Source organism: Caretta caretta, chromosome 3, assembly GCF_965140235.1.
Source record: "Caretta caretta isolate rCarCar2 chromosome 3, rCarCar1.hap1, whole genome shotgun sequence".
In the NCBI taxonomy this organism is placed as follows: domain Eukaryota; kingdom Metazoa; phylum Chordata; order Testudines; family Cheloniidae; genus Caretta; species Caretta caretta.
In genome coordinates, this window is record NC_134208.1 from 184735952 (window position 1) to 184762491 (window position 26540).

At 47.3% G+C, this 26540-nt stretch overlaps 1 protein-coding gene and 1 long non-coding RNA gene across 3 annotated transcripts in view; one reads left to right on the top strand and one right to left on the bottom strand.

The window, feature by feature from the left end:
* LOC142071639 (uncharacterized) overlaps positions 1-26540 on the top strand; it is a 115262-nt gene that overhangs the window by 83720 nt on the left and 5002 nt on the right. Inside the window, exon 3 of one of the 2 annotated variants that reach the window (XR_012667786.1) lies at positions 3324-3467. This is a non-coding gene — a long non-coding RNA (uncharacterized LOC142071639). Of the gene's footprint in view, positions 1-3323; positions 4460-26540 lie in introns of those variants that run through there. The other variant, XR_012667785.1, reaches the window with a different exon arrangement.
* Positions 13714-16142, bottom strand: LOC125633544 (uncharacterized). The gene is made up of 2 exons (XM_048842970.2): positions 14748-16142; positions 13714-14360 (listed from the first exon to the last, which is right to left on the bottom strand). Exons 1-2 carry the CDS (start codon positions 15325-15327, stop codon positions 13819-13821), a joined length of 1122 nt encoding a protein of 373 aa, XP_048698927.2. The 5' UTR covers positions 15328-16142; the 3' UTR covers positions 13714-13818.

Here is a 26540-nt window from a genome sequence, read left to right on the forward strand (position 1 = left end):
TTTTAGTTTGTACTGGCTTCGCTAGGATTTTTATGTAGCCTGATGTGAAACTAGGCAAATATCTAGATGAGTTGATATACCCCCCGGAAGACCTCTGCGTACCTCCAAGGGTATGCATACCCCTGGTTAAGAACCGCTACCATAGAACAGTGGTTTTTTAATCTGTTGTCCATGGAACACAGGGATCCACAGACTATGTCTAGGATTGCCAAAGGGGTCTGCAAATGAAAAAAGGTTGAAAACCACTGTTTTACACCATAAACTATTATCAGAGGTGAAAGTAAGCCGGTCTGGTCCGGTCCGGCATACCGGTAAGAGCCGGTACACAGCTGACCATACCGGCAGGGCTGCTGATGAGGGGGACCCAAAAGGGGCAGCTTCCCCAGGGCCCAGCAATTTAAAAGGGCCCGGGGCTCCTGGCTGCCACCACTGCTACCACTACCATGGGGCTCCAGCGGTGATTTAAAGGGATTGGGGCTCCTGGCCACCGCCGCTGCCGCTACTGCGCCAGCAGCCGGAGCCCTGGGCCCTTTAAATTGCCGACAGAGCCCCGGGGTAGTGGTAACAGTGGCCAGGAGCCCCGGGTCCTTTAAATCACTGCTGGATCCCTGGGGTAGCAGCAGCAGCCAGGAGTCCTGGGCCCTTTAAATCACAGCCGGAGCCCCAGGGTAGTGCTAGCGGTGGCCAGGAGCCCCAGACCCTTTAAATCATCGCGAGAGGCCTGGCGGTGCGGACTAGGCAGAACTGAAGGGCTGGAACCCCTTCCACCCGAGGCCCCGTGCTTTCTGGTTGAGCCGCCCCCCCCCCCCACCTTGCTCAGGACCCCAGCCGCCCTGCATACCAGTAAGTCCCTTAAGTTAGTTTCACCCCTATTATGTAATTGATGGTTTTTCCTTGAGAGTTTCTGAACTGTATTATGGGGCGGTACCATAGTTGCACCACAGTTAAGATAGCATTGCAGTTACTGAAGCTATTCCTCACCCCTGCACCATGCACATTTATGGTGTCGTTAAACAACTAGCAATAATCCATCTCAACGGTCTAGCCTAAAAATGACAGAGAAGCACCAAACAACTTAGGTCTGTGTGTCTGGAGAAAGGCCATGTTGCTAGTATGTTATTTTAATTACTTGAGATTCCGTTTAAGTTACATACTTAACACTAAGCAGATGGGCCATTGTTATTTAAGCCTGCCAGCCAGAAGATAAATAGATATCCTGAATTTCTTAACGAAAACAGCTGAGACAGAGGAGTGATTGTTTGCTGCAATACTTGCCGTATTTGAAGATATTGTTTCCAGCACACCAGTAAGGTTACATGCACAGATAAAAAACTGTATTTTTTCTATGTTTATTAATATCTAACATTATCATACAAGGCCAACAGCACTTGATTGTATGGCTGGCCATGTGAAGATTTTGTAACAGAATAAATAAAATGACAGTGTCTTTGTCGCTTCTTTATATTACGAACAGTAATCCACCAGGGTCTCTTTTTAAAAAATGTTTTGTATCATAAAAAGCTGTTCTCAGGGCAGAATAAATGGGATATATTAGGTAATATTAATTTAAAATATGTAACTCCCATCCCTGATCTCTGAAATATGTGAGTGGTTGAATTAACAGCCTAGCTTGTTACCTAGAAACTGGGTTAATGTTATTCAGATCCACCAAGCCAAATGCTGGATTTAACCCATTCCATCATTTTGTAAAGGCAGGCAGAAGTGATGAGAGTCTGTTACTACATGCAATAACCTCATCAGCTGCCATTCTTCCAGACTCTCCCCTGTGTACATCCATGTTTTTGTATACAAGCCCTACTACTTCTTAGACTATGGGTATGGTCTTCCTTAGCAGTTCTGACTAACATAATTTTCCCTTGCTGGTAAAACACAAGTTTGATTAAACTATAGTTATGTAAACCATTGTTGCTACCACTACTATATAATTGCAGCAGATCTTATACAAAGAATAATACCTGGTGTGAAGGGTTCAGTCACAGAGACCCCCTTGGAGCTGTCACCTGATATGCTGAGACTACCTCTGAGTCTGTTTTCTCTGCCAGTTTGGGCCTCCAGAACCCTGCCTTCTTGAGCCAGACATGCAAGCCTGCTGCAACACAGACCCAGGGTCTTAACCATGGCCCCAAAGCTACAGACTTAACTGAAAATGGTTACTGAATATTCAGTAACCTGGGAGGTAATGTGTCTGATCCTTTGGGATTGGTAGAACCTTTTCTTTTATATGATGAAATATAATTTTCAGAAATCTTCATTATATTTGACTTGGGTACCTGGATGGAGGCCTGAGGCTGGGTTGCTTTAAGGCAGGGGTCTCAAAAATGCGGCCCGCGGGGGTTATTTTCTGTGGCCCGCCAGCTCCCTGTGGCACCCCCACTCCCCCAGCATTTACCTAGAGTGGCTCCGGCCTGGTGCGCACCGGCGTTTGGCCAATGGGAGCTTCGGGGTAGGTATCTGGAGGAGCGGCCAGGACAACACACAGACCCCTATTCCTCCTCCCCCCCCCCCCCCCAAGGTCCCAGCTGCTTCCCGGAGCGGTGCAGGGGCAGGGCAGGGCAGGGCAGGCAGGCTGGGAAGAGGTGGGGCGGGGCGGGGCCTCACGGAAGGGGTGGAGTGGGGGGGGCAGGGCAGCGGTGGGGGGGTGGTCAGTGGTGCTGCCCTCGGGCCAATGTACTAGTCCTCATGTGGCCCTCGTGGTCATTTGAGTTTGAGACCCCTGTGTGTTGGGAACTGTGTTGTTAGTGTATGGGTAACCAGTGAGGTAATAAAGAAGCTATTTTATGCTGGCTTGGTAAATTTAAGTATTGAATTATGCACCAGCTTTGGGGTTTGTCTGTCCCATTCTTTGCAATTCACCCTTACTGAGTGACCTCAGCTGGCCCCCACTGGGACTCCAGTCACAATGGCGTAGTTGGCAGGATACACATTACCACAGCTTAACTGGGTTTTTGGGTCAGAACCACATACTTGTCAAAAATTAATTTGGATTTTGGATAGTTTAAGCGTTAAAAATTAGTCACAGTGAGTGACCCATGATCAAGATTCTAATAGAAAATGCCTGGAAGAATTGCGCTCACAGAGGGGGTTGTCTTTTAAGAAAAAGCCCCAGAGCAGGAACTGAAAAATCCGTTAATGGCCAGTGCTAAGGAAGCAGACTCAGTGAAAATGTTTGCAATAAGAAACCAGCAGCAGTTTGAACATGGACAAAAAATGCCATATCTTCGATTGCAGGGAAATAAAAAAATAGCTAATATGGAAACATCTGTTTTGATCATGAACAAAAAATGGCATATATTTGATTGCAGGAACTACAAGCGAAGGCAGAAGTGGACCGACCTAAGCTCCAACTCAAAAGAATAAAGGAACAACAGAAACTGTATCATCCTGAAAAGCCAGCTCCTCTCAACAGGAAATATGGGACAGAATCTATCCAGTTTGTAATAACGTTGGTATGTTGTTTGACTCTAAGCAGTTATCTGTGTGTAACCAAATATACCCCAACACTGCCACCTTTTATGTAAATGTTTTTACTGTGAGCTCAGGTAAAGGTAACCCCATAACTTGTGCAGAGAATGTAAAAGTCAACGGTAAAAGCTGTTTAGGGCAAATTACGGCTTCTAACATCACTCTTGTTAAAGCGGATCTTATCAATGAGGAAGGTTACTTACCAGATAAGAGTGTGAATATTGTAATCCTCTATGAGTTTACTGTAAGCGTGCCTTTAGCCAGAATCCATCTTGAATGGAATGGTGTTAAACATGAAGTTATAGCTGGTGTAAGAAGTTATTTCCCCACTTATTGAGTAACGGGCCTACTCTGTCCTTGGGTCTTCCTCTTGCTTCTAATGCATTTGTCAAATGTTTTCTTGTTTCCTTTTATGTCCCTAGCTAGTTTGATCTCGTTTTGTGCCCTGGCTTTTCTAATTTTGTCCCTACATACTTGTGTTATTTGTTTATATTTATCCTTTATAATTTGACTGAGTTTCCAGTTTTTGTAGGACTCTTTTTTGAGTTTTAGATCATTGAAGATCTCCTGGTTAAGCTAGGGTGGTCTCCTGCCATACTTCCTATCTTTCCTATGCAGTGGAATAGTTTGCTCTTATGCCCTTAAGAATGTCTCTTTGAAAAACTGCCAACTGTCTTCAATTGTTTTTCCCCTTAGACTTGCTTCCCATGGGATTTTACCTACCAACTCCCTGAGTTTGCTAAAGTCTGCCTTCTTGAAATCCATTGTCTTTATTGTGCTGTTCTCTCTCCTACCATTCCTTCCAATCATGAACTCTACCATTTCATGATCACTTTCACCCAAGTTGCCTTCTACTTCCACTTTCATTCTCAATCAGTTCTTCCCTATTTGTCAAAATAAAATCTAGAACAGCCTCCCCGCTAGTAGCTTTATCCACCTTCTGAAATAAAAAATTGTCTCCAATCCATTCCAAGAACTTGTTGGATAATCTGTGCCCTGCTGTGTTATTTTCCCAACAGATGTCTGAGTAGTTGAAGTCTCCCATCACTACCAAGTCCTGTGCTTTGGATGATTTTGTTAGTTGTTTAAAAAAAGCCTCATCCACCTCTTCTTCCTGGTTTGGTGGTCTGTAGTAGACTCCTACCGTGACATCACACTTGTTTTTTACCCCTTTTATCCTTACCCAGAGACTTTCAACAAGTCTGTCTCTTATTTCTATGTCAACTTCAGTCCAAGTGTATACATTTTTAATATATAAGGCAATACCTCCTCCCTTTTTTCCCTGCCTGTCCTTTCTGAGCAAGCTATATCCTTCTGTCAGGCTTCCCTCCCCACTCTGAACTCTAGGGTACAGACGTGGGGACCCACATGAAAGACCCCCTAAGCTTATTTCTACCAGCTTAGGTTAAAGACTCCCCAGGCACAAATTCTCCCTTGTATTTTGGGTTTGAGTAACACTGCCACCACCAGGTGATTTAACAAAGAACCAGGGGAAAGGACCATTTGGAGTTCCTCTTCCCCCAGCAATTGCCCCAAGCCCTTACACCCCCTTTCCTGGGGAGGCTTGAGAATAATATCCTAACCAATTGGTTACAAAATGATCAAAGACCCAAACCCCTGAGTCTGGGAACAATGGAAAAATCAGTCAGGTTCTTAAAGAAGGATTTTATTTAAAGGAAAGGTAAAAGAATCACCTCTGTAAAATCAAGATGGTAAATACTTTACAGGGTATTCATATTCAAAACACAGAGGATTCCCCTCTAGGCAAAACCTTAAAGTTACAGAAAACAGGAATAAACCTCCCTCTTAGCACAGGGAAAATTCACAAGCAAAACAAAAGATAAACTAATCTGCCTTGCCTGGCTTACCTATACTGGTTGCAATATTGGATACTTGGATTAGGATGGGTTGGAGAAGATGGATTTCTGTCTGGCTCCTCTCAGTCCCAAGAGAGAACGGCCACAGAAAAAAAGAACCCAAAACAAAACCTCTTTCCCCCACCAGATTTGAAAGTATCTTTTGTCCCCATTGGTTCCTTTGGTCAGGTGCCAATCAGGTTACTTGAGCTTCTTAACCCCTTACAGGTAAGGAGGAATTTAGGCTACCCCTATGGTTTTAACACCTTCTATACCAATATTCCAGTCATGCGTATTATCCCATCAAGTCTCCGTGATGCCAACTTTGTCATAGCTCTGTTTATTTACTAGCATTTCAAGGTCTTCCTGCTTATTCCCCATACTTCTCACATTAGTATACAGACATCTAAGATACTGATTTATTTCCGCTCCCCAGTTCTGTCTTGTCTCTCCCTTATTTCTACTATAACAGTCCACGCTCCCTCCAGATTCTGACCCTTCTCCCAGGTCTCCATGTTTTTGACTTACCTCTGGGCTTTGGTCATCTGCCCCCATTGAACCAAGTTTAAAGCCCTCCTCACTAGGTTAGCCAATCTGTAGCCAAATATGCTCCTCCCCTTCCTCGGTAGGTGGACCCCATCTCTGTTTAGCAGTCCTTCTTCCTGGAACAGCATCCCGTGGTCAAGGAATCCAAAGCCCTCCTGGTGTCACCATCCTCACAGCCAGGCATTCACCTCCAGGATTCATCTGTTTCTGCTGAGGCCCTTCCCTTTGACTGGAAGGACTGAAAAGAACACCACCTGTGCTCTCAACTCCCTCACCCATACTCCCAGAGCCCTGAAGTCACTTCTGATCTGCGGAGGGTCATACCTGCAGTATCATTAGTGCCCACATGGATGAGTAGCATGGGGTAGTAGTCAGAAGGCTGGATGATCCTCGACAATCCCTCCGTAACTTCTCGGCTCTGGGCCCCTGGCAGGCAGCATACCTCCCGGGATGCCATTTCAGGGCGACAGATGGGTGCCTCCGTCCCCCTCAGAAGAGTCTCCAAAACACCACTACCCTATGTTTCCTCCTGGGAGTGGTGGCTGCGATCCTCCCAGCCTTACAATCATAGAATCATAGAATATTAGGATTGGAAGAGACCTCAGGAGGTCATCTAATCCAATCCCCTGCTCAAAGCAGGACCAACACCCGCTAAATCATCACAGCCAGGGGTTTGTCAAGCCGGGCCTTAAAAACCTCTAAGGATGGAGATTCCACCACCTCCCTAGGTAAACCATTCCAGTGCTTCACCATCCTCCTAGTGAAATAGTGTTTCCTAATATCCAACCTAGACCTCCCCCACTGCAATTTGAGACCACTGCTTCTTGTTCTGTCATCTGCCACTACTGAGAACAGTCTAGATCCATCCTCTTTGGAACCCTCTTTCTGGTAGTTGAAGGCTGCTATCAAATCCATCCTCATTCTTCTCTTCTGCAGACTAAATAACCCCAGTTCCCTCGGCCTCTCCACGTAAGTCATTTGCCCCAGCCCCCTAATCATTTTTGTTGCCCTCCACTGGACTCTCTCCAACTTGTCCACATCCCTTCTGTAGTGGGGGCACCAAAACTGGACACAATATTCCAGATTTCAGAGTAACAGCCGTGTTAGTCTGTATTTGCAAAAAGAAAAGGAGTACTTGTGGCACCTTAGAGACTAACCAAATAAATTGGTTAGTCTCTAAGGTGCCACAAGTACTCCTTTTCTTTTTGCGAATATTCCAGATGAGGCCTCACCAGTGTCGAATAGAGGAGAATAATCACTTCTCTCGATCTGCTGGCAATGCGCTCCTACTAATACAGCCAAATATGCCATTGGCCTTCTTGGCAACAAGGGCACACTGCTGACTCATATCCAGTTTCTCGTCCACTGTAATCCCCAGGTCCTTTTCTGCAGAACTGCTGCTTAGCCAGTCAGTCCCCAGCCTGAAGCAGTGCATGGGATTCTTCCGTCCTAAGTGCAGGACTCTGCACTTGTCCTTGTTGAACCTCATCAGATTTCTTTGGGCCCAATCCTCCAATTTGTCTAGGTCACTCTGGACCCTATCCCTACACTCCAGTGTATCTACTTCTCACCCCAGCTTAGTGTCATCTGTGATCTTGCTGAGGGTGCAATTCATCCCATCACCCAGATCATTAATAAAGATGTTGAACAAAACTGGCCCCAGGACTGACCCCAGGGTACTCCGCTTGATACCAGCTGCCAACTAGACATCGAGCCATTGATCACTACCCGTTGAGTCCAACAATCTAGCCAGCTTTCTATCCACTTTATAGTCCATTCATCCAATCTGTACTTCTTTAACTTGCTGGCAAGGATACTGTTGGAGACCATTATCAAAAGTTTTGCTAAAGTCAAGACATATCACATCGACCGCTTTCCCCATATCCACAAAACCAGTTATCTCATTGTAGAAGGCAGTCAGGTTGGTCAGGTATGACTTGCTCTTCGTGAATCCATGTTGACTGTTCCTGATCACCTTTCTCTCCACCAAGTACTTCAAAATGGATTCCCTGAGCACCAGCTCCATGATTTTGCCAGGGACTGAAGTGAGGCTGACTGGTCAGTAGTTCCCTGGGTTTTCTTTCTTCCCTTTTTAAAAGATGGGTATGATATTTGCCTTTTTCCAATCGTCCAGGACCTCTCCTGATCTCCACGAATTTTCAAAGATAATGGCCAATGGCTCTGCAATCACATCAGTCAACTCCCTCAGCACCCTTGGATCTGTTAGATCTGGACCCATGGACTTGTGCATGTCCAGCTTTTCTAAATAGTCTTTAACCTGTTCTTTCACCACTGAGGGCTGCTCACCTCCTCCCCATACTGCGTTGCCCAGTGCAGCAGTCTGGGATCTGACCTTGTCTGTGAAGACCAAGGCATAAAAAGCATTGAGTATTCAGCTTTTTCCACATCATCTGTCACTATGTTGCCTCCCCCATTCAATAACGGTCCCTTCTTCTTGCTGCTAACATACCTGTAGAAACCCTTCTTGTTACCCTTCACATCCTTTGCTAGCTGCAACTCCAGTTGTGCCTTGGCCTTCCTGATTACACCCCTGCATGCTCTAGCAATATTTTAATACTCCTCCCTAGACATCTGTCCAAATTTCCATTTTTTGTAAGATTCCTTTTATGAGTTCAAGCTCACCGAAGATTTCACTGTTAAGCCAAGCTGGTCACCTGCCATATTTACTCTTCTTTCTGCACGTTGTGGTGGATTGTTCCTGCGCCCTCAATAAGACTTCTTTAAAATACAGCTAGCTCTCCTGGACTCCTTTCCCCTTCAGATTAGCCTCCCTGGGGATCCTGCCCATCAGTTCCCTAAGGGAGAGAAAGTCTGCTTTTCTGAAGTTCAGGATCTGTATTTTGCTACTCTCCTTTCTTCCTTTTGTGAGGATCCTGAACTCAACCATCTCATGGTCACTGCTGCCTAGGTTGCCTTGGGGGTACATGGCTTCTCCTCTTCAACCTTTGGGGGTGATTCTGCATTACTCATTGCCAGGGCAGTATAACGGTTCTCCATCACCATGGTGGGTGGGTTGGGAGTAGGGGTGGAGCACGGCCTGCTGCCAGAAGTAATCAGCTGCCAGTGTCCTCCCTGTACCAGAGCCTTATCCTCCTCCCCCGGTGGCATGACAGCAGCCCTCTCTAGCTGGATAGCGTTCTCAGCCTGGGAAATCTCCTTATGAATACTGTCAATGAATTCCTCGTATGCACAGATGTTCCTCAACCTAGCCACCTCCTCCTGTAGCTCTCCCACCTATATCCTGAGAGATTCCACCAGCAGGCACCTCTCACACTGGATGATCCCCTCAGCCTGGTTTTCTGTGAGTGGGAAATACAGGCTACAGTCTCTGCAAATCCACACCAGGATCTGGGTAGAGGCATCCATGGTTAGGTTGTCTGTCTGGATATACGCGCAGGTGGAGGAGACAGGAGTAGTCTGGACAGGCAATCTGGAATATGGGAGGTAATGTGTCTGATCCTTTGGGATTGGTAGAACCTTTTCTTTTTATGATGAAATATGATTTTCAGAAATCTTCATCATATTTGATTTGGATACCTGGATGGAGGCCTGAGGCTGGGTTGCTTTAAGGGAACTGTGTTGTTATTTTTGGGGCAACCAGTAAGGTAATAAAGAAGCTGCTTTATGCCGGCTTGGTAAATTTAAGTATTGAATTATCCACCAGCTTTGGGGTTTGTCTGCCCCATTCTTTGCAGTTCACCCTAATTGAGTGACCTTGGCTGGCCCCACTAGGACCCCAGTCACACCCTCAATGCCAATTGGCAAGAAGTTCATTGTTCTATAACAGTAGCTCCTGAGAGACCTGACAAACTTACTATACCCAACACATTGCTTTCATAGTATTTATCCAAAGAGGGTCAAGTGAGGTATCTAATAAAATCTTATATCATACTAATCTTCATAAACATTGTGAGATGTATTTCTGGATGTGGGCGGTGGGTGAAGCTTCCACTTGGGGAGGCAGTATCTCCCTAGCCTGCCTCTTCTGCCTGTGGCCCCGCCCATACTCCACCCTGGTCTGCTTCTGGCCCCGTCCCCTGCTCTATCCAGGCCTCACCCACTCCCCACTGTCTCCCTCCTCTCTTTCCTCCCCCTCCTGCTCACTCCTCCTCCCTGATCAGCACGTGCACATTCCCTTCTAGCCAAATCCCTGAACCTAAGCAAATGATATTTGAAAAGAACCCTCCACTTTTCTGCAGTTTCTGTCTAAAGAAAATGAAGCATGTTTTCCACAGAGTGCCTGATGCTGTTTGTGAAGACTGGACAAGCAGAAGGTACCTAATTAAAAGCACTAAACTTGGGAATAAAAAATGTCAGTCACAGGTTTTTTGATATACCCTGACATGCAGGCATGCTGCAAAACGGCCTTTTCAAGTGCCCCGACCCCCTCTCATTGATCCTGAGAAACATATAATGGCAAGCAGCAGTTAAAGCTAATTGAAAAATCTCTGTCCTTTCTCCCCACAATAAAAAAAGGTATCAGGCCTCACCCTCAGCTGGCATTTGCACCCTGACAGGAAGAAAATGGCTGGAATCAGGCTGCAAAAGCTGCCACCTCATTTTCACTTCTTCACACAAACAAGCTTGAGCGCTTCCTATGTTTATTGTTTCAACAGCAGTAAGCACCTCAGGCAATGAATAAGAACTGCCAAGAGGAGTGGCTGCTGCAGCTAGAGATGAATCCTGGCAGTAAAATAAAGGGTGGCTGCTACTTTAACAACAATAATTCCTGCTCAACTCACAGAACCAAGAAGACAAAAAGTCCCACTGAGGCAGCATGGTGGCGCCAGCTTTATGTGCCTGACCAGCAGACCCTATATCCCCAGGGGCAAAGGAACCAAAACCCCAGTCCCATTCTCATGAGAAACTGGCCACCAGGCAAATGTAATCTCCCATCCACTGAAAAGAGTTGAGTCTTATCCTACCAATGAATCATAGAATCATAGAAGATTAGGGTTGGAAGAGATCTCAGGAGGTCATCTAGTCCAACCGCCTGCTCAGAGCAGGACCAACCCCAACTAAATCATCCTAGCCAGGACTTTGTCAAGCCGGGCCTTAAAAACCTCTAAGGGTATGTCTACACTACGGAATAAGGTCGAATTTATAGAAGTCGGTTTTTTAGAAATCGGTTTTATACATTCGAGTGTGTGTGTCCCCACAGAAAATGCTCTAAGTGCATTAAGTGCATTAACTCGGCGGAGCACTTCCACAGTACCGAGGCAAGCGTCGACTTCCGGAGCGTTGCACTGTGGGTAGCTATCCCACAGTTCCCGCAGTCTCCGCTGCCCATTGGAATTCTGGGTTGAGATCCCAATGCCTGATGGGGCTAAAACATTGTCGCGGGTGGTTCTGGGTACATATCGTCAGCCCCCCGTTCCCTCCCTCCCCCCGTGAAAGCAAGGGCAGACAATCATTTCGCGCCTTTTTTCCTGAGTTACCTGTGCAGACGCCATACCATGGCAAGCATGGAGCCCGCTCAGGTAACCGTCACCCTATGTCTCCTGGGTGCTGGCAGACGCGGTACGGCATTGCTACACAGTAGCAGCAACCCCTTGCCTTGTGGCAGCAGACGGTACAGTACGACTGGTAGCCGTCATCGTCATGTCTGAGGTGCTCCTGGTCGCCTCTGTGAGGTCGATCAGGAGCGCCTGGGCAGACATGGGCGCAGGGACTAAATTTGGAGTGACTTGACCAGGTCATTCTCTTTAGTCCTGCAGTCAGTCCTATTGAACCGTCTTATGGTGAGCGGGCAGGCGATACGGACTGCTAGCAGTCGTACTGTACCATCTTCTGCCAGGCAGGCAAGAGATGAGGATTGCTAGCAGTCGTATTGCACCATCTTCTGCCAGGCAGGCAAGAGATGGGGATGGCTAGCAGTCGTACTGTACCATCTTCTGCCGAGCAGCCATGAGATGTGGATGGCATGCAGTCCTTCTGCACCGTCTGCTGCCAGCCAAAGATGTAAAAGATAGATGGAGTGGGTCAAAACAAGAAATAGACCAGATTTGTTTTGTACTCATTTGCCTCCTCCCCTGTCTAGGGGACTCATTCCTCTAGGTCACACTGCAGTCACTCACAGAGAAGGTGCAGCGAGGTAAATCTAGCCATGTATCAATCAGAGGCCAGGCTAACCTCCTTGTTCCAATAACAATGATAACTTAGGTGCACCATTTCTTATTGGAACCCTCCGTGCAGTCCTGCCTGAAATACTCCTTGATGTACAGGCACCCCCTTTGTTGATTTTAGCTCCCTGAAGCCAACCCTGTAAGCTGTGTCGTCAGTCGCCCCTCCCTCCGTCAGAGCAACGGCAGACAATCGTTCCGCGCCTTTTTTCTGTGCGGACGCCATACCAAGGCAAGCATGGAGCCCGCTCAGCTCACTTTGGCAATTAGGAGCACATTAACCACCACACGCATTATTCAGCAGTATATGCAGCACCAGAACATGGCAACACGATACCGGGCGAGGAGGCGACGTCAGCGCGGTCCCGTGAGTGATCAGGACATGGACACAGATTTCTCTGAAAGCATGGGCCCTGACAATGCATGCATCATGGTGCTAATGGGGCAGGTTCATGCTGTGGAACGCCGATTCTGGGCTCGGGAAACAAGCACAGACTGGTGGGACCGCATAGTGTTGCAGGTCTGGGACAATTCCCAGTGGCTACGAAACTTTCGCATGCGTAAGGGCACTTTCATGGAACTTTGTGACTTGCTTTCCCCTGCCCTGAAGCGCATGAATACCAAGATGAGAGCAGCCCTCACAGTTGAGAAGCGAGTGGCGATAGCCCTGTGGAAGCTTGCAACGCCAGACAGCTACCGGTCAGTTGGGAATCAATTTGGAGTGGGCAAATCTACTGTGGGGGCTGCTGTGATGCAAGTAGCCCACGCAATCAAAGATCTGCTGATATCAAGGGTAGTGACCCTGGGAAATGTGCAGGTCATAGTGGATGGCTTTGCTGCAATGGGATTCCCTAACTGTGGTGGGGCTATAGATGGAACCCATATCCCTATCTTGGCACCGGAGCACCAAGCCGCCGAGTACATAAACCGCAAGGGGTACTTTTCGATAGTGCTGCAAGCTCTGGTGGATCACAAGGGACGTTTCACCAACATCAACGTGGGATGGCCGGGAAAGGTGCATGATGCTCGCATCTTCAGGAACTCTGGTCTGTTTCAAAAGCTGCAGGAAGGGACTTTATTCCCAGACCAGAAAATAACTGTTGGGGATGTTGAAATGCCTATATGTATCCTTGGGGACCCAGCCTACCCCTTAATGCCATGGCTCATGAAGCCGTACACAGGCAGCCTGGACAGTGGTCAGGAGCTGTTCAACTACAGGCTGAGCAAGTGCAGAATGGTGGTAGAATGTGCATTTGGACGTTTAAAGGCGCGCTGGCGCAGTTTACTGACTCGCTTAGACCTCAGCGAAACCAATATTCCCACTGTTATTACTGCTTGCTGTGTGCTCCACAATATCTGTGAGAGTAAGGGGGAGACGTTTATGGCGGGGTGGGAGGTTGAGGCAAATCGCCTGGCTGCTGGTTACGCGCAGCCAGACACCAGGGCGGTTAGAAGAGCACAGGAGGGCGCGGTACGCATCAGAGAAGCTTTGAAAAACAGTTTCATGACTGGCCAGGCTACGGTGTGAAAGTTCTGTTTGTTTCTCCTTGATGAACCCCCCCACCCCTTGGTTCACTCTACTTCCCTGTAAGCTAACCACCCTCCCCTCCTCCCTTTAATCATTGCTTGCAGAGCCAATAAAGTCATTGCTGCTTCACAGTCATGCATTCGTTATTCATTCATCACACAAATAGGGGGATGACTACCAAGGTATCCCAGGAGGGGTGGTGGAGGAGGGAAGGAAAATGCCACACAGCACTTTAAGCACAGCACTTTAAAAGTTTACAACTTTAAAATTTATTGAATGACAGCCTTCTTTTTTTTGGGCAATCCTCTGTGGTGGAGTGGCTGGTTGGCCGGAGGCCCCCCCACCGCGTTCTTGGGCGTCTGGGTGTGGAGGCTATGGAACTTGGGGAGGAGGGCGGTTGGTTACAGAGGGGCTGCAGTGGCAGTCTGTGCTCCAGCTGCCTTTGCTGCAGCTCAACCATACACTGGAGCATACTGGTTTGGTCCTGCAGCAGCCTCAGCATTGAATCCTGCCTCCTCTCATCACGCTGCCGCCACCTTTGAGCTTCAGCCCTGTCTTCAGCCCGCCACTTACTCTCTTCAGCCCGCCACTTACTCTCTTCAGCCCTCCACCTCTCCTCCCGGTCATTTTGTGCTTTCCTGCACTCTGACATTATTTGCCTCCACGCATTCGTCTGTGCTCTGTCAGTGTGGGAGGACAGCATGAGCTCGGAGAACATTTCATCGCGAGTGCGTTTTTTTTTCTTTCTAAGCTTCACTAGCCTCTGGGAAGGAGAAGATCCTGTGATCATTGAAACACATGCAGCTGATGGAGAAAAAAAAAGGGACAGCGGTATTTAAAAAGACACATTTTATAAAACAGTCGCTACACTCTTTCAGGGTAAACCTTGCTGTTAACATTACATACATAGCACATGTGCTTTCGTTACAAGGTCGCATTTTGCCTCCTCCCACCGCGTGAACGGATTTTGGTTGAATGCCAGCAAACATACACTGCAATGCTTTGTTCTACAGTGATTCCCCAGTACGTGTTGCTGGCCTGGAGTGGTAAAGTGTCCTACCATGAAGGACGAAATAAGGCTGCCCTCCCCAGAAACCTTTTGCAAAGGCAGAACCGCAAATGCCAGGGCAAAGTAATCCTTTCACATGCTTGCTTTTAAACCATGTATAGCATTTTAAAAGGTACACTCACCAGAGGTCCCTTCTCCGCCTGCTGAGTCCAGGAGGCAGCCTTGGGTGGGTTCGGGGGGTACTGGCTCCAGGTCTAGGGTGAGAAACAGTTCCTGGCTGTCGGGAAAACCGGTTTCTCCGCTTGCTTGCTGTGAGCTATCTACAACCTCCTCATCATCATCTTCTTTGTCCCCAAAACCTACTTCTGTATTGCCTCCATCTCCATTGAAGGAGTCAAACAACACGGCTGGGGTAGTGGTGGCTGAACCCCCTAAAATGGCATGCAGCTCATCATAGAAGCGGCATGTTTGGGGCTCTGACCCGGAGCGGCTGTTCGCCTCTCTGGTTTTCTGGTAGGCTTGCCTCAGCTCCTTCAGTTTCACGCGGCACTGCTTCGGGTCCCTGTTATGGCCTCTGTCCTTCATGCCCTGGGAGATTTTCAGAAAGGTTTTGGCATTTCGAAAACTGGAACAGAGTTCTGATAGCACGGATTCCTCTCCCCAAACAGCGATCAGATCCCGTACCTCCCGTTCAGTCCATGCTGGAGCTCTTTTGCGATTCTGGGACTCCATCATGGTCACCTGTGCTGATGAGCTCTGCATGGTCACCTGCAGCTTGCCACGCTGGCCAAACAGGAAATGAGATTCAAAAGTTCGCGGTTCTTTTCCTGTCTACCTGGCCAGTGCATCTGAGTTGAGAGCGCTGTCCAGAGCGGTCAGAATGGAGCACTCTGGGATAGCTCCCGGAGGCCAATACCATCGAATTGTGTCCACAGTACCCCAAATTCGAGCCGGCAACGTCGATTTAAGCGCTAATCCACTTGTCAGGGGTGGAGTAAGGAAATCGATTTTAAGAGCCCTTTAAGTCGAAATAAAGGGCTTCATTGTGTGGACGGGTGCAGGTTTAAATCGATTTAACGCTGCTAAATTCGACCTAAAGTCCTAGTGTAGACCAGGGCTAAGGATGGAGATTCCACCACTTCCCGAAGTAACCCATTCCAGTGCTTCACCACTCTCCTAATGAAATAGTTTTTCCTAATATCCAACCTAGACCTCCCCCACTGCAACTTGACACCACTGCTCTTTGTTCGGTCATCTGCCACCACTGAGAACAGCCGAGCTCCATCTTTGGAATCCCCCTTCACATAGTTGAAAGCAGCTATCAAATCCCCCCCTCACTCTTCTCTTCTGCAGACTAAATAAGCCCAGTTCCCTCAGCGTCTCCTCATAAGTCATGTGCCCAAGCCCCCTAATAATTTTCGTTGTCCTCTGCCATGAAAATAAGCTGCCAGGCAGGTCATGGGAATGATGCTACCGGATAACTAGTCGGCATCGTTTATGGTTGGAACTACGACAGTATCTGATCGTCTTCGAACCTCTGACTTTCGTTCTTGATTAATGAAAACATTCTTGGCAAATGCTTTTAAGTAGGTCTGCAATGCCTCCTCTCCTCCCTGCCACCACGTCCCTCCTCCCTCTGCCCCCCCTTTCCTTCCCTCCATACTCCTCTCCCCCCAGGCTCCCGCCGCTCAAGCTCTTTGTCCCCCCCGGCTCCAGCTGAGTGCTCCCCCTGCCCATCGCAGAATTTGAACAAGTTAAAAAACCTATTTGTCCCCAGCCCATTGCTTACCTGTGGGAACGCTCTGAAGGGCTCTGGCCCAGGTGGAGGGGGATCCATTCCTCCTGGCCATTTATTGCTCAGCCTCAGCCGCCCAGTCCCGCTTAGCTGGCACTGGCCCTGAGGACAGGACAGCATAGGGTGCCTACTGCCACAAGTGATCCAGCCCTCCCTGCAGCACACTGACTGACTACACACATAGTATAAGGCTGGCTGGCCTACCTGTGTCTTTGTTTAGCCCTCCCATCTCCCACTTTGAAAAGTGATGATGGGGGCGGGCCCAGTGGGGCCCTGTTTCCCCCCTTCTGGCAAGTTGCTACAGCATCACACAGTGGGAGGAGGAGTTGTCCGATAAATTGAAATTCTCCTATGATCCAGGAGGAGTGCCTACTGCATGAATGAAGCATAAAGGTTTTGGAATTGTAAAAACTACTTGGCAAAATTGCACTTCTAAGCACTTTCTATCTGATGACCTCAAAGTACCTAACCAAAAACAATGAATTTACACAACTCCTGTGAGGCAGGCAAGTATTATTATTATCCATGTTTTTCGGCTGGAGAAACTAAGGCGCGGGCTAATTAAGTCCCCTATCCGCTGTCTTTTTAAATCAATGGAAAGACTCCCCTGGAGATCAAGCCTTAAATGGTCCAATGTCACACTAGAAATCTGTGATGGGGGGCCATTAATAAAACCCCAGATCTTCACTTTTCTAGCAGTGGGGAGCACAGAGCACTGGCTGCATTGAGGTGGGAGATCTCCCTGAAGCCTCCACCTCCTCCAGTACAGGGACTCGGCAGTGAGACTGCACCTGACCCTGACACAGCGCAAGGCCTGGGCCTGCCACAGAAACACCCTGGGGCCCTGCCCCTCTGTGCCAGCCACAGTAGGTGTGGCTGAGCAGGCTCAGCCCAGCAGGATCCAAGTGTGGAGAGGCTTAGTGTGGGGGGATCCAGGTGTGGGATGAGAGGTTTCTGTGTGGGGCAATCTGGATGTGGGCAGCTCAGTGGGAGATCTGGATGCACAGCCGCATGTTGGGGGGTTCTGGGTGCACGAGCAATGGGACTCTGCAGGGGATCCAGGTGGTAGTGGTTGGGCTCAGCAGGGGGGTTTGGGTGTGGGGAGATGGGGCTTGGCGGGGGGGTATCTAGATGCTGGGGGAGTGGGGCTTGATGGGGTGGGGGTCCAGGTGCAGCTTGTTGGAGCTCAGTGGGGTGAGGGTGTGAGTGGGGGGTAGGGCTTGTCAGGGTGAGGGTTCGATGGGCCTGCTTAACAGAGAAGTCCCAGCTGCTGCCGAGCGGACACTGCAAGCTGGGCTCCCGCTTCTCCCCGCAATTCCCCTACCCCTTTTCTTCTCCATCCCCCTCCCTCACTCCCACATCCCCCAGCCCTTGCCCTATTCCACCTCCCTCCCTTCCCCCACTGCCTCTTCCCCCCACCCCCGTCCCCCCTTCCCTTATTTCCCCACCCTCTTACCCAGCCCCACCGTGGGCACTCGCTGTTCTACAGGAAATAGGAAGGCTCCCAGCACACAGAACGGGAGCCCCACTGGTACTAGGACCCAGGAGGCTGCGTTCAGCTGCAGAGTCAGTGGAGCCCGAGAGGCAGCCTCCAAGCGGGGCAGCTCAAAGCGTTTGCAGAAATGAGGGAGGAGAATGGCGCGCACCCTCGTGTGCCCTGCCTCGCCTAGCGTCTGTCTGGAGGGGGGCAATCCTTCCCCCCCCCCAAAAAAAACTGCACATATGGTCGTCGCCGCCCCCCCGCGGCTTCCCTGCGTGGCTGGGAGAGCCTAGCTGACTGAACTGTGAGCTTGTCTATGTTCCATGCAGGTTCAGGGGTGGCTGAGGAGGCGATCTGCTACTCAGCCTTCTCAGCCGCCCCAGAACCTGCATGAACCATAACACAGAAAAACATCTGGAAGGTGGAGGGGGGGGACATCTGGGGCCACCACGTCCCAGTGTTCGGCGGCGGGGCTGCGGCACCTGCGTGGGAAGGCGCCGCATGTGTCTGGGTGATATTTAAGATGTGTCTGTATACTGGACAGTATGCTGTATGCTCTCAATCAAAGCAGGGTTGACAAGCAGGTATTTTTGACCACACAAAGGCTGTATATTCACCTGTCTGCCTTGATTCACATGGAAAATAAGCATTCTAAGCAAACACAGTGGAAGCCTGTCCTGAGGATGTGAAGGCAACATGGAGCCAGCACACCAGGGAATAAATCGAGGGGAGGGGGTCACTCTGACCATGGGACAAAACAATGGACTTTGGGGTTATAGGAAGAAGGCAAAAGGACACTTTTTTATTCTTTTCAGAGGAACAGCCGTGTTAGTCTGTATTCGCAAAAAGAAAAGGAGTACTTGTGGCACCTTAGAGACTAACCAATTTATTTGAGCATAAGCTTTCGTGAGCTACAGCTCACTTAGAATCATAGAATCATAGAATCATAGAATATCAGGGTTGGAAGGGACCCCAGAAGGTCATCTAGTCCAACCCCCTGCTCAAAGCAGGACCAATTCCCAGTTAAATCATCCCAGCCAGGGCTTTGTCAAGCCTGACCTTAAAAACCTCTAAGGAAGGAGATTCTACCACCTCCCTAGGTAGCGCATTCCAGTGTTTCACCACCCTCTTAGTGAAAAAGTTTTTCCTAATATCCAATCTAAACCTCCCCCACTGCAACTTGAGACCATTACTCCTCGTTCTGTCATCTGCTACCATTGAGAACAGTCTAGAGCCATCCTCTTTGGAACCCCCTTTCAGATAGTTGAAAGCAGCTATCAAATCCCCCCTCATTCTTCTCTTCTGCAGGCTAAACAATCCCAGCTCCCTCAGCCTCTCCTCATAACTCATGTGTTCCAGTCCCCTAATCATTTTTGTTGCCCTTCGCTGGACTCTCTCCAATTTATCCACATCCTTCTTGAAGTGTGGGGCCCAAAACTGGACACAGTACTCCAGATGAGGCCTCACCAATGTCAAATAGAGGGGGACGATCACGTCCCTCGATCTGCTCGCTATGCCCCTACTTATACATCCCAAAATGCCATTGGCCTTCTTGGCAACAAGGGCACACTGCTGACTCATATCCAGCTTCTCGTCCACTGTCACCCCTAGGTCCTTTTCCGCAGAACTGCTGCCTAGCCATTCGGTCCCTAGTCTGTAGCTGTGCATTGGGTTCTTCCGTCCTAAGTGCAGGACCCTGCACTTATCCTTATTGAACCTCATCAGATTTCTTTTGGCCCAATCCTCCAATTTGTCTAGGTCTTTCTGTATCCTATCCCTCCCCTCCAGCGTATCTACCACTCCTCCCAGTTTAGTATCATCCGCAAATTTGCTGAGAGTGCAATCCACACCATCCTCCAGATCATTTATGAAGATATTGAACAAAACCGGCCCCAGGACCGACCCTTGGGGTACTCCACTTGATACCGGCTGCCAACTAGATATGGAGCCATTGATCACTACCCGTTGAGCCCGACAATCTAGCCAGCTTTCTACCCACCTTGTAGTGCATTCATCCAGCCCATACTTCCTTAACTTGCTGACAAGAATACTGTGGGAGACCGTGTCAAAAGCTTTGCTAAAGTCAAGAAACAATACATCCACTGCTTTCCCTTCATCCACAGAACCAGTAATCTCATCATAAAAGGCGATTAGATTAGTCAGGCATGACCTTCCCTTGGTGAATCCATGCTGGCTGTTCCTGATCACTTTCCTCTCATGCAAGTGCTTCAGGATTGATTCTTTGAGGACCTGCTCCATGATTTTTCCAGGGACTGAAGTGAGGCTGACTGGCCTGTAGTTCCCAGGATCCTCCTTCTTCCCTTTTTTAAAGATTGGCACTACATTAGCCTTTTTCCAGTCATCCGGGACTTCCCCGGTTCGCCACGAGTTTTCAAAGATAATGGCCAATGGCTCTGCAATCACAGCCGCCAGTTCCTTCAGCACTCTCGGATGCAACTCGTCCGGCCCCATGGACTTGTGCACGTCCAGCTTTTCTAAATAGTCCCTAACCACCTCTATCTCCACAGAGGGCTGGCCATCTCTTCCCCATTTTGTGATGCCCAGCGTAGCAGTCTGGGAGCTGACCTTGTTAGTGAAAACAGAGGCAAAAAAAGCATTGAGTACATTAGCTTTTTCCACATCCTCTGTCACTAGTTTGCCTCCCTCATTCAGTAAGGGGCCCACACATTCCTTGGCTTTCTTCTTGTTGCCAACATACCTGAAGAAACCCTTCTTGTTACTCTTGACATCTCTGGCTAGCTGCAGCTCCAGGTGCGATTTGGCCCTCCTGATAACATTCCTACATGCCCGAGCAATATTTTTATACTCTTCCCTGGTCATATGTCCAACCTTCCACTTCTTGTAAGCTTCTTTTTTATGTTTAAGATCCGCTAAGATTTCACCATTAAGCCAAGCTGGTCGCCTGCCATATTTACTATTCTTTCGACTCATCGGGATGGTTTGTCCCTGTAACCTCAACAGGGATTCCTTGAAATACAGCCAGCTCTCCTGGACTCCTTTCCCCTTCAAGTTAGTCCCCCAGGGGATCCTGGCCATCCGTTCCCTGAGGGAGTCGAAGTCTGCTTTCCTGAAGTCCAGGGTCCGTATCGTGCTGCTTACCTTTCTTCCCTGTGTCAGGATCCTGAACTCAACCAACTCATGGTCACTGCCTCCCAGATTCCCATCCACTTTTGCTTCCCCCACTAATTCTACCCGGTTTGTGAGCAGCAGGTCAAGAAAAGCGCCCCCTCTATTTGGCTCCTCTAGCACTTGCGCCAGGAAATTGTCCCCTACGCTTTCCAAAAACTTCCTGGATTGTCTATGCACCGCTGTATTGCTCTCCCAGCAGATATCAGGAAAATTAAAGTCACCCATGAGAATCAGGGCATGCGATCCAGTAGCTTCCGTGAGCTGCCGGAAGAAAGCCTCATCTACCTCATCCCCCTGGTCCGGACTTCATCAGATGCATACCGTGGAAACTGCAGCAGACTTTATATACACACAGAGAATATGAAACAATACCTCCTCCCACCCCACTGTCCTGCTGGTAATAGCTTATCTAAAGTGATCAACAGGTGGGCCATTTCCAGCACAAATCCAGGTTTTCTCACCCTCCACCCCCCCACACAAATTCACTCTCCTGCTGGTGCTAGCCCATCCAAAGTGACAACTCTTTACATAATCAAGTCGGGCTATTTCCTGCATAGATCCAGGTTTTCTTACATCCCCCCCACCCCCATACACACACAAACTCACTCTCCTGCTGGTAATAGCTCATCTAAACTGACCACTCTCCAAGTTTAAATCCAAGTTAAACCAGAACATCTGGGGGTATACGCAACGTGCCTCAGGTGGCACGTGGCCAGGATCCATAGCTGAATTTGGTCAAGTGGTTGAATTATTAGCTTCCCCAGCCGCGGCTGGGTACTGATGGGGCCGGAGAGTGTGAGTTGATGAATGCTGATCCTCCACTGAGAAAGCAAAAAGGACAGTACCTTTTGCATTCAGGAAAGGGGGATTCCAGCCATGTTCGTTGGAGGTGCTGGGAGATTGTTTTAGGTGTGATAAACTACTTCAGACAAGTTTCAGAGTAGCAGCCGTGTTAGTCTGTATGCGCAAAAAGAAAAGGAGTAAAAATAAATAAATAAAATTGTTAGTCTCTAAGGTGCCAAAAGTACTCCTTTTCTTTTTACTTCAGACAAGGCTTTTAGCCTGTTAAAGTTCTGTTTAGACTCTAGGAAACATGTTCAAATTTTTTTATATATATATAACCATTTCCTTTTCCATCATTATATTTATTATCTGTCTCTTAAATTGTAGCTTTTGATAATAATAAACTTATGATTGTTTTCACTCTATATCTCAGGGCTGTGATGTTATATTGGAGCTGATTCTCAGTTGAGCCAAACAAGCTGGTGTGTGCACTGTTCTTTTGGGAACAGCTTACTAGGTATCTTCTGTGAATGTCTAGTGCAGCCTTTCTCAGACTGGGGATCCTGATCCAAAAGGGGGTCACAAGGCTATTGTAGGAGATAAAAAATATTGTGATAACCTTTAGATCCTTTGCATTTCATTGCAGTGCTTTAACAGTTAACCCTTAACATGGGGATACCATATGTACATGACCTTGTTTTTGGTCCAAAGGGTGGCATGGTATAGTATTGCCACCCTTACTTCTGAACTGCTGCTGGTGGCCAGAGTCTGGTGGCTGCTGTACCTTTCCCCCCCTCCCCCCTTTTTCCTTTCCCTCGCAGTGTCCTCTATTTGGTAACTTAAAATATGGTAACCCTATCTACAGTAATTTGCTACAGTAATTTGCTATCCCTTTTTTGGGGTTGGGGGATCAAGCTTGAAATATTTCAAAGGGGCTGGACACTGCAGGGCTGTTAACCTACAAGGCAAAGTGGGGCCGGCAGAAACCTGAGGAAACTGTCTGGGTAGGTAATAGGTTGGTATTGTCAAGGAACTGACACACATAGTTAAGCACAAGCAAATTTTCCTCTTGAGGGAGGCAGGGGAGAACAAGATGACTCACTGTCCTGGGCACCCAGAGAAAGCATCACAGCCAGACTTGATTTTAAATGGAGCCAGAGATTAACTTTTTCCTAAATTCTACATATCAGAAAATTTTCCTACCCTACAAGATGAAAGAAAATGACATGGATCTACAGTGTTCTTAGCACAGCTTTCAAACACTCTGCAGTCCATCAAGGTTTCATGCAAACATCTCTAAATTAAAATATATATATTTTTAGATAGAACTGTTCTAAGTATCATAAAACAGAGCTTTTAAACTGTTGTTCATGAACCACTTGTGGTCCTCAGAGAACCAGTTGGTCATTTGATAATGGCTTTCCTCATATTTAGAAGTCTAAAAATGGCATTAAATACTTCCATAATGTTACTATTCCATGTCAGAAACTGCTGTAGTTGCCACAGGGATGTAAGTGAATGAGCAGGAAATCCACGTGATCATGAAGGTGGTATTATGTGGTCCAGGAGAGTCTTGCTATTTAAGATATGGTCCGCCCTATTAAAAAAAAAAGTTTGACATCCCATCAAAAGAATGAATAGAGGTCAGCTGGTCTGCTCCTGTTCCTAGTGAAGGAAATGGTGAAACTCCCACTGATTTCTATGGGAGCTGGATCACATCTTTTTTTTAGCTAGTGGCAGAAAAATATCAGATATTCATTAACAACATCTGTCTTTTTAACAAGTGGGATAAACACAGGATTGGGGTAGTGTCAAATCCATTATAAATGCTGAAGAAATCAACTTCAATGGGCAGGTCGTGTCTGAAAATGGCCTGTTCAGAACATGTGTTTGTTTGCACAGGAACAAGAGAACCAAAGAAGTGCCAGTGCCAACGTGGGTAAACAATGAAGTAAAAGAAGCAGTGAGAGGCAAAAAGGCATCCTTTACAAAGGGGAAGTTAAATCCTAGTGAGGAAAATAGAAAGGAGCATAAACTCTGGCAAATGCAGTGTAAAAATTTAATTAGGAAGGCCAAAAAAGAATTTGAAGAACAGCTAGCCAAAGACTCAGAAAGTAATAGCAAAAAATGTTTTAAGTACATCAGAAGCAAGAAGCCTGCTAAACAACCAGTGTTGCCACTGGATGATCGAGATGCTAAAAGAGCACTCAAGGACGAGAAGGCCATTGTGGAGAAACTAAATGAATTCTTTGCATAGGTCTTCATGGCTGAGGATGCGAGGGAGATTCTCAAACCTGAGCCATTCTTTTTAGGTATCAAATCTGAGGAACTGTCCCAGATTGAGGTGTCATTAGAGGAGGTTTCGGAACAAATTGATAAACTAAACAGTAATAGTCACCAGGACCAGATGGTATTCACCCAAGAGTTCTGAAGAAACTCAAATGTGAAATTACAGATCTATTAACTGTGGTTTGTAGCCTGACATTTAAATCAGTTTCTGTACCAAATGACTGGAGGATAGCTAATGTGACGTCAATTTTTAAAAAGGGCTCCAAGGTGATCCTGGAAATTACAGGCCGATAAGCCTGACTTCAGTATCAGGAAAACTGGTAACAAAAGAATTTTGGTAAATTCTGGTAAGAACAAGATCCTCAGACACATAGATGAGCATAATTTGTTGGGGAAGAGTCAACATGGTTTTTCTAAAGGGAAATCATGCCTCACCAATCTACTAGAATTCTTTGAGGGGGTCAACAAGCATGTGGACAAGGGGGATCCAGTGAATATAGTGTACTTAGATTTTCAGAAAGCGTTTTACTAGGTCCCTCACAAAAGGCTCTTAAGCAAAGTAAGCTGTCATGGAATAAGGGGGACAGTCCTGTCATGGAACAGGAACTGGCTAAAAGATAGGAAACAAAGGGTAGGAATAAATGGTCAGGTTTTAGAAAGGAGAGAGGTAAACTGTTGTGTCCCCCAGGGGCCTGTACTAGGATCAGTCTTATTCAACATATTCATAAATGATCTGGAAAAAGGGGTAAACAGTCAGGTTGCAAAATTTGCAGTTGATACAAAACTACTCAAGATAGTTAAGTCCCAAGCAAACTGCAAAGAGCTACAAAAGGATCTCACAAAATGGGGTGACTGGGCAACAAAATGGCAGATGAAATTCAATATTGATAAATGCAAAGTAATGCACATTGGAAAACATAATCCCTACTATACATATAAAATGATGGGGTCTAAATTAGCTGTTAGCACTCAAGAAGAGATCTTGGAGTCATTGTGGATAGTTCTCTGAAAACATCTACTCAATGTACAGCAGCAGTCAAAAAAGCAAACTGAATGTTTGGAATCATTATGAAAGGCATAGATAATAAGACAGAAAATATTACATTGCCTCTATATAAATCCATGGTACGCCCACAGCTTGAATAGTGCATCCAGATGTGGTCACCCCATCTCAAAAAAGATATATTTGAATTGGAAAAGGTGCAGAAAAGGGCAACAAAAATTATTAGGGGTATGAAACGGCTTCCATATGAGGAGAGATTAATAAGACTAGGACTTTTCAGCTTGGAAAAAGAGATGACTAAGGGGGGATATGAAAGAGGTCTATAAAATCATGACTAGTGTGGAGAGAGTAAATAAGGAAGTGTTATTTACTCCTCCCCATAACACAAGACCTAGGGGTCACCAAATGAAATTAATAGGCAGCAGTTTTAAAACAAATAAAAGGATTTTTTTTTCAAACAATGCAAAGTTAACCTGTTGAATTCCTTGCCAGAGGATGTTGTGAAGGCCAAGATTATAACAGGGTTCAAAAAAGAACTAGATAAATTCACGAAGGATAGGTCCATCAATGGCTATTAGCCAAGATGGGCAGGGTTGATGTCCCTAGCCTCTGTTTGCTGGAGGCTGGGAATGTTTTTGGAGAGTGTTGGGGACAACTTCCTGGTACAAGTGCTGCAGGAACCAACTAGGGGCCATGCTTCTCTTGACCTGCTGGTCACAAACAGGGAAGAATTGGTAGGGGAAGTAGAAGTGGGTGGCAACCTGGGCAGCAGTGACCATGAGATAGTTGAGTTCAGGATCCTGACAAAAGGAAGAAAGGAGAGCAGCAGAATATGACCCTGGACTTCAGAAAATCAGACTTTGACTCCCTCAGAAAGGAGAGAGGTAAATGGTTGTGTCCCCAGGGGCCTGTACTGAGATCAGTCTTATTCAACGTATTCATAAATGATCCTGATGGGCAGGATCCCCTGAGAGGTGAATATGAGGGAAAAGGAGAACAGGGGAGCTGGCTGTATTTTAAAGAAGCCTCTAAAGAGAACAGGAGTACTTGTGGCACCTTAGAGACTAACCAATTTATTTGAGCATGAGCTTTCGTGAGCTACAGCTCACTTCATCGGATGCATACCGTGGAAACTGCAGCAGACATTATATACACACAGAGATCATGAAACAACACCTCCTCCCACCCCACTGTCCTGCTGGTAATAGCTTATCTAAAGTGATCATCAAGTTGGGCCATTTCCAGCACAAAACCAGGTTTTCTCACCCTCCGCCCCCCCACACACAAACTCACTCTCCTGCTGGTAATAGCCCATCCAAAGTGACAACTCTCTTCACAATGTGTATGATAATCAAGGTGGGCCATTTCCAGCACAAATCCAGGTTCTCTCACCCCCTCACCCCCCTCCAAAAACCACACACACAAACTCACTCTCCTGCTGGTAATAGCTTATCCAAAGTGACCACTCTCCCTAC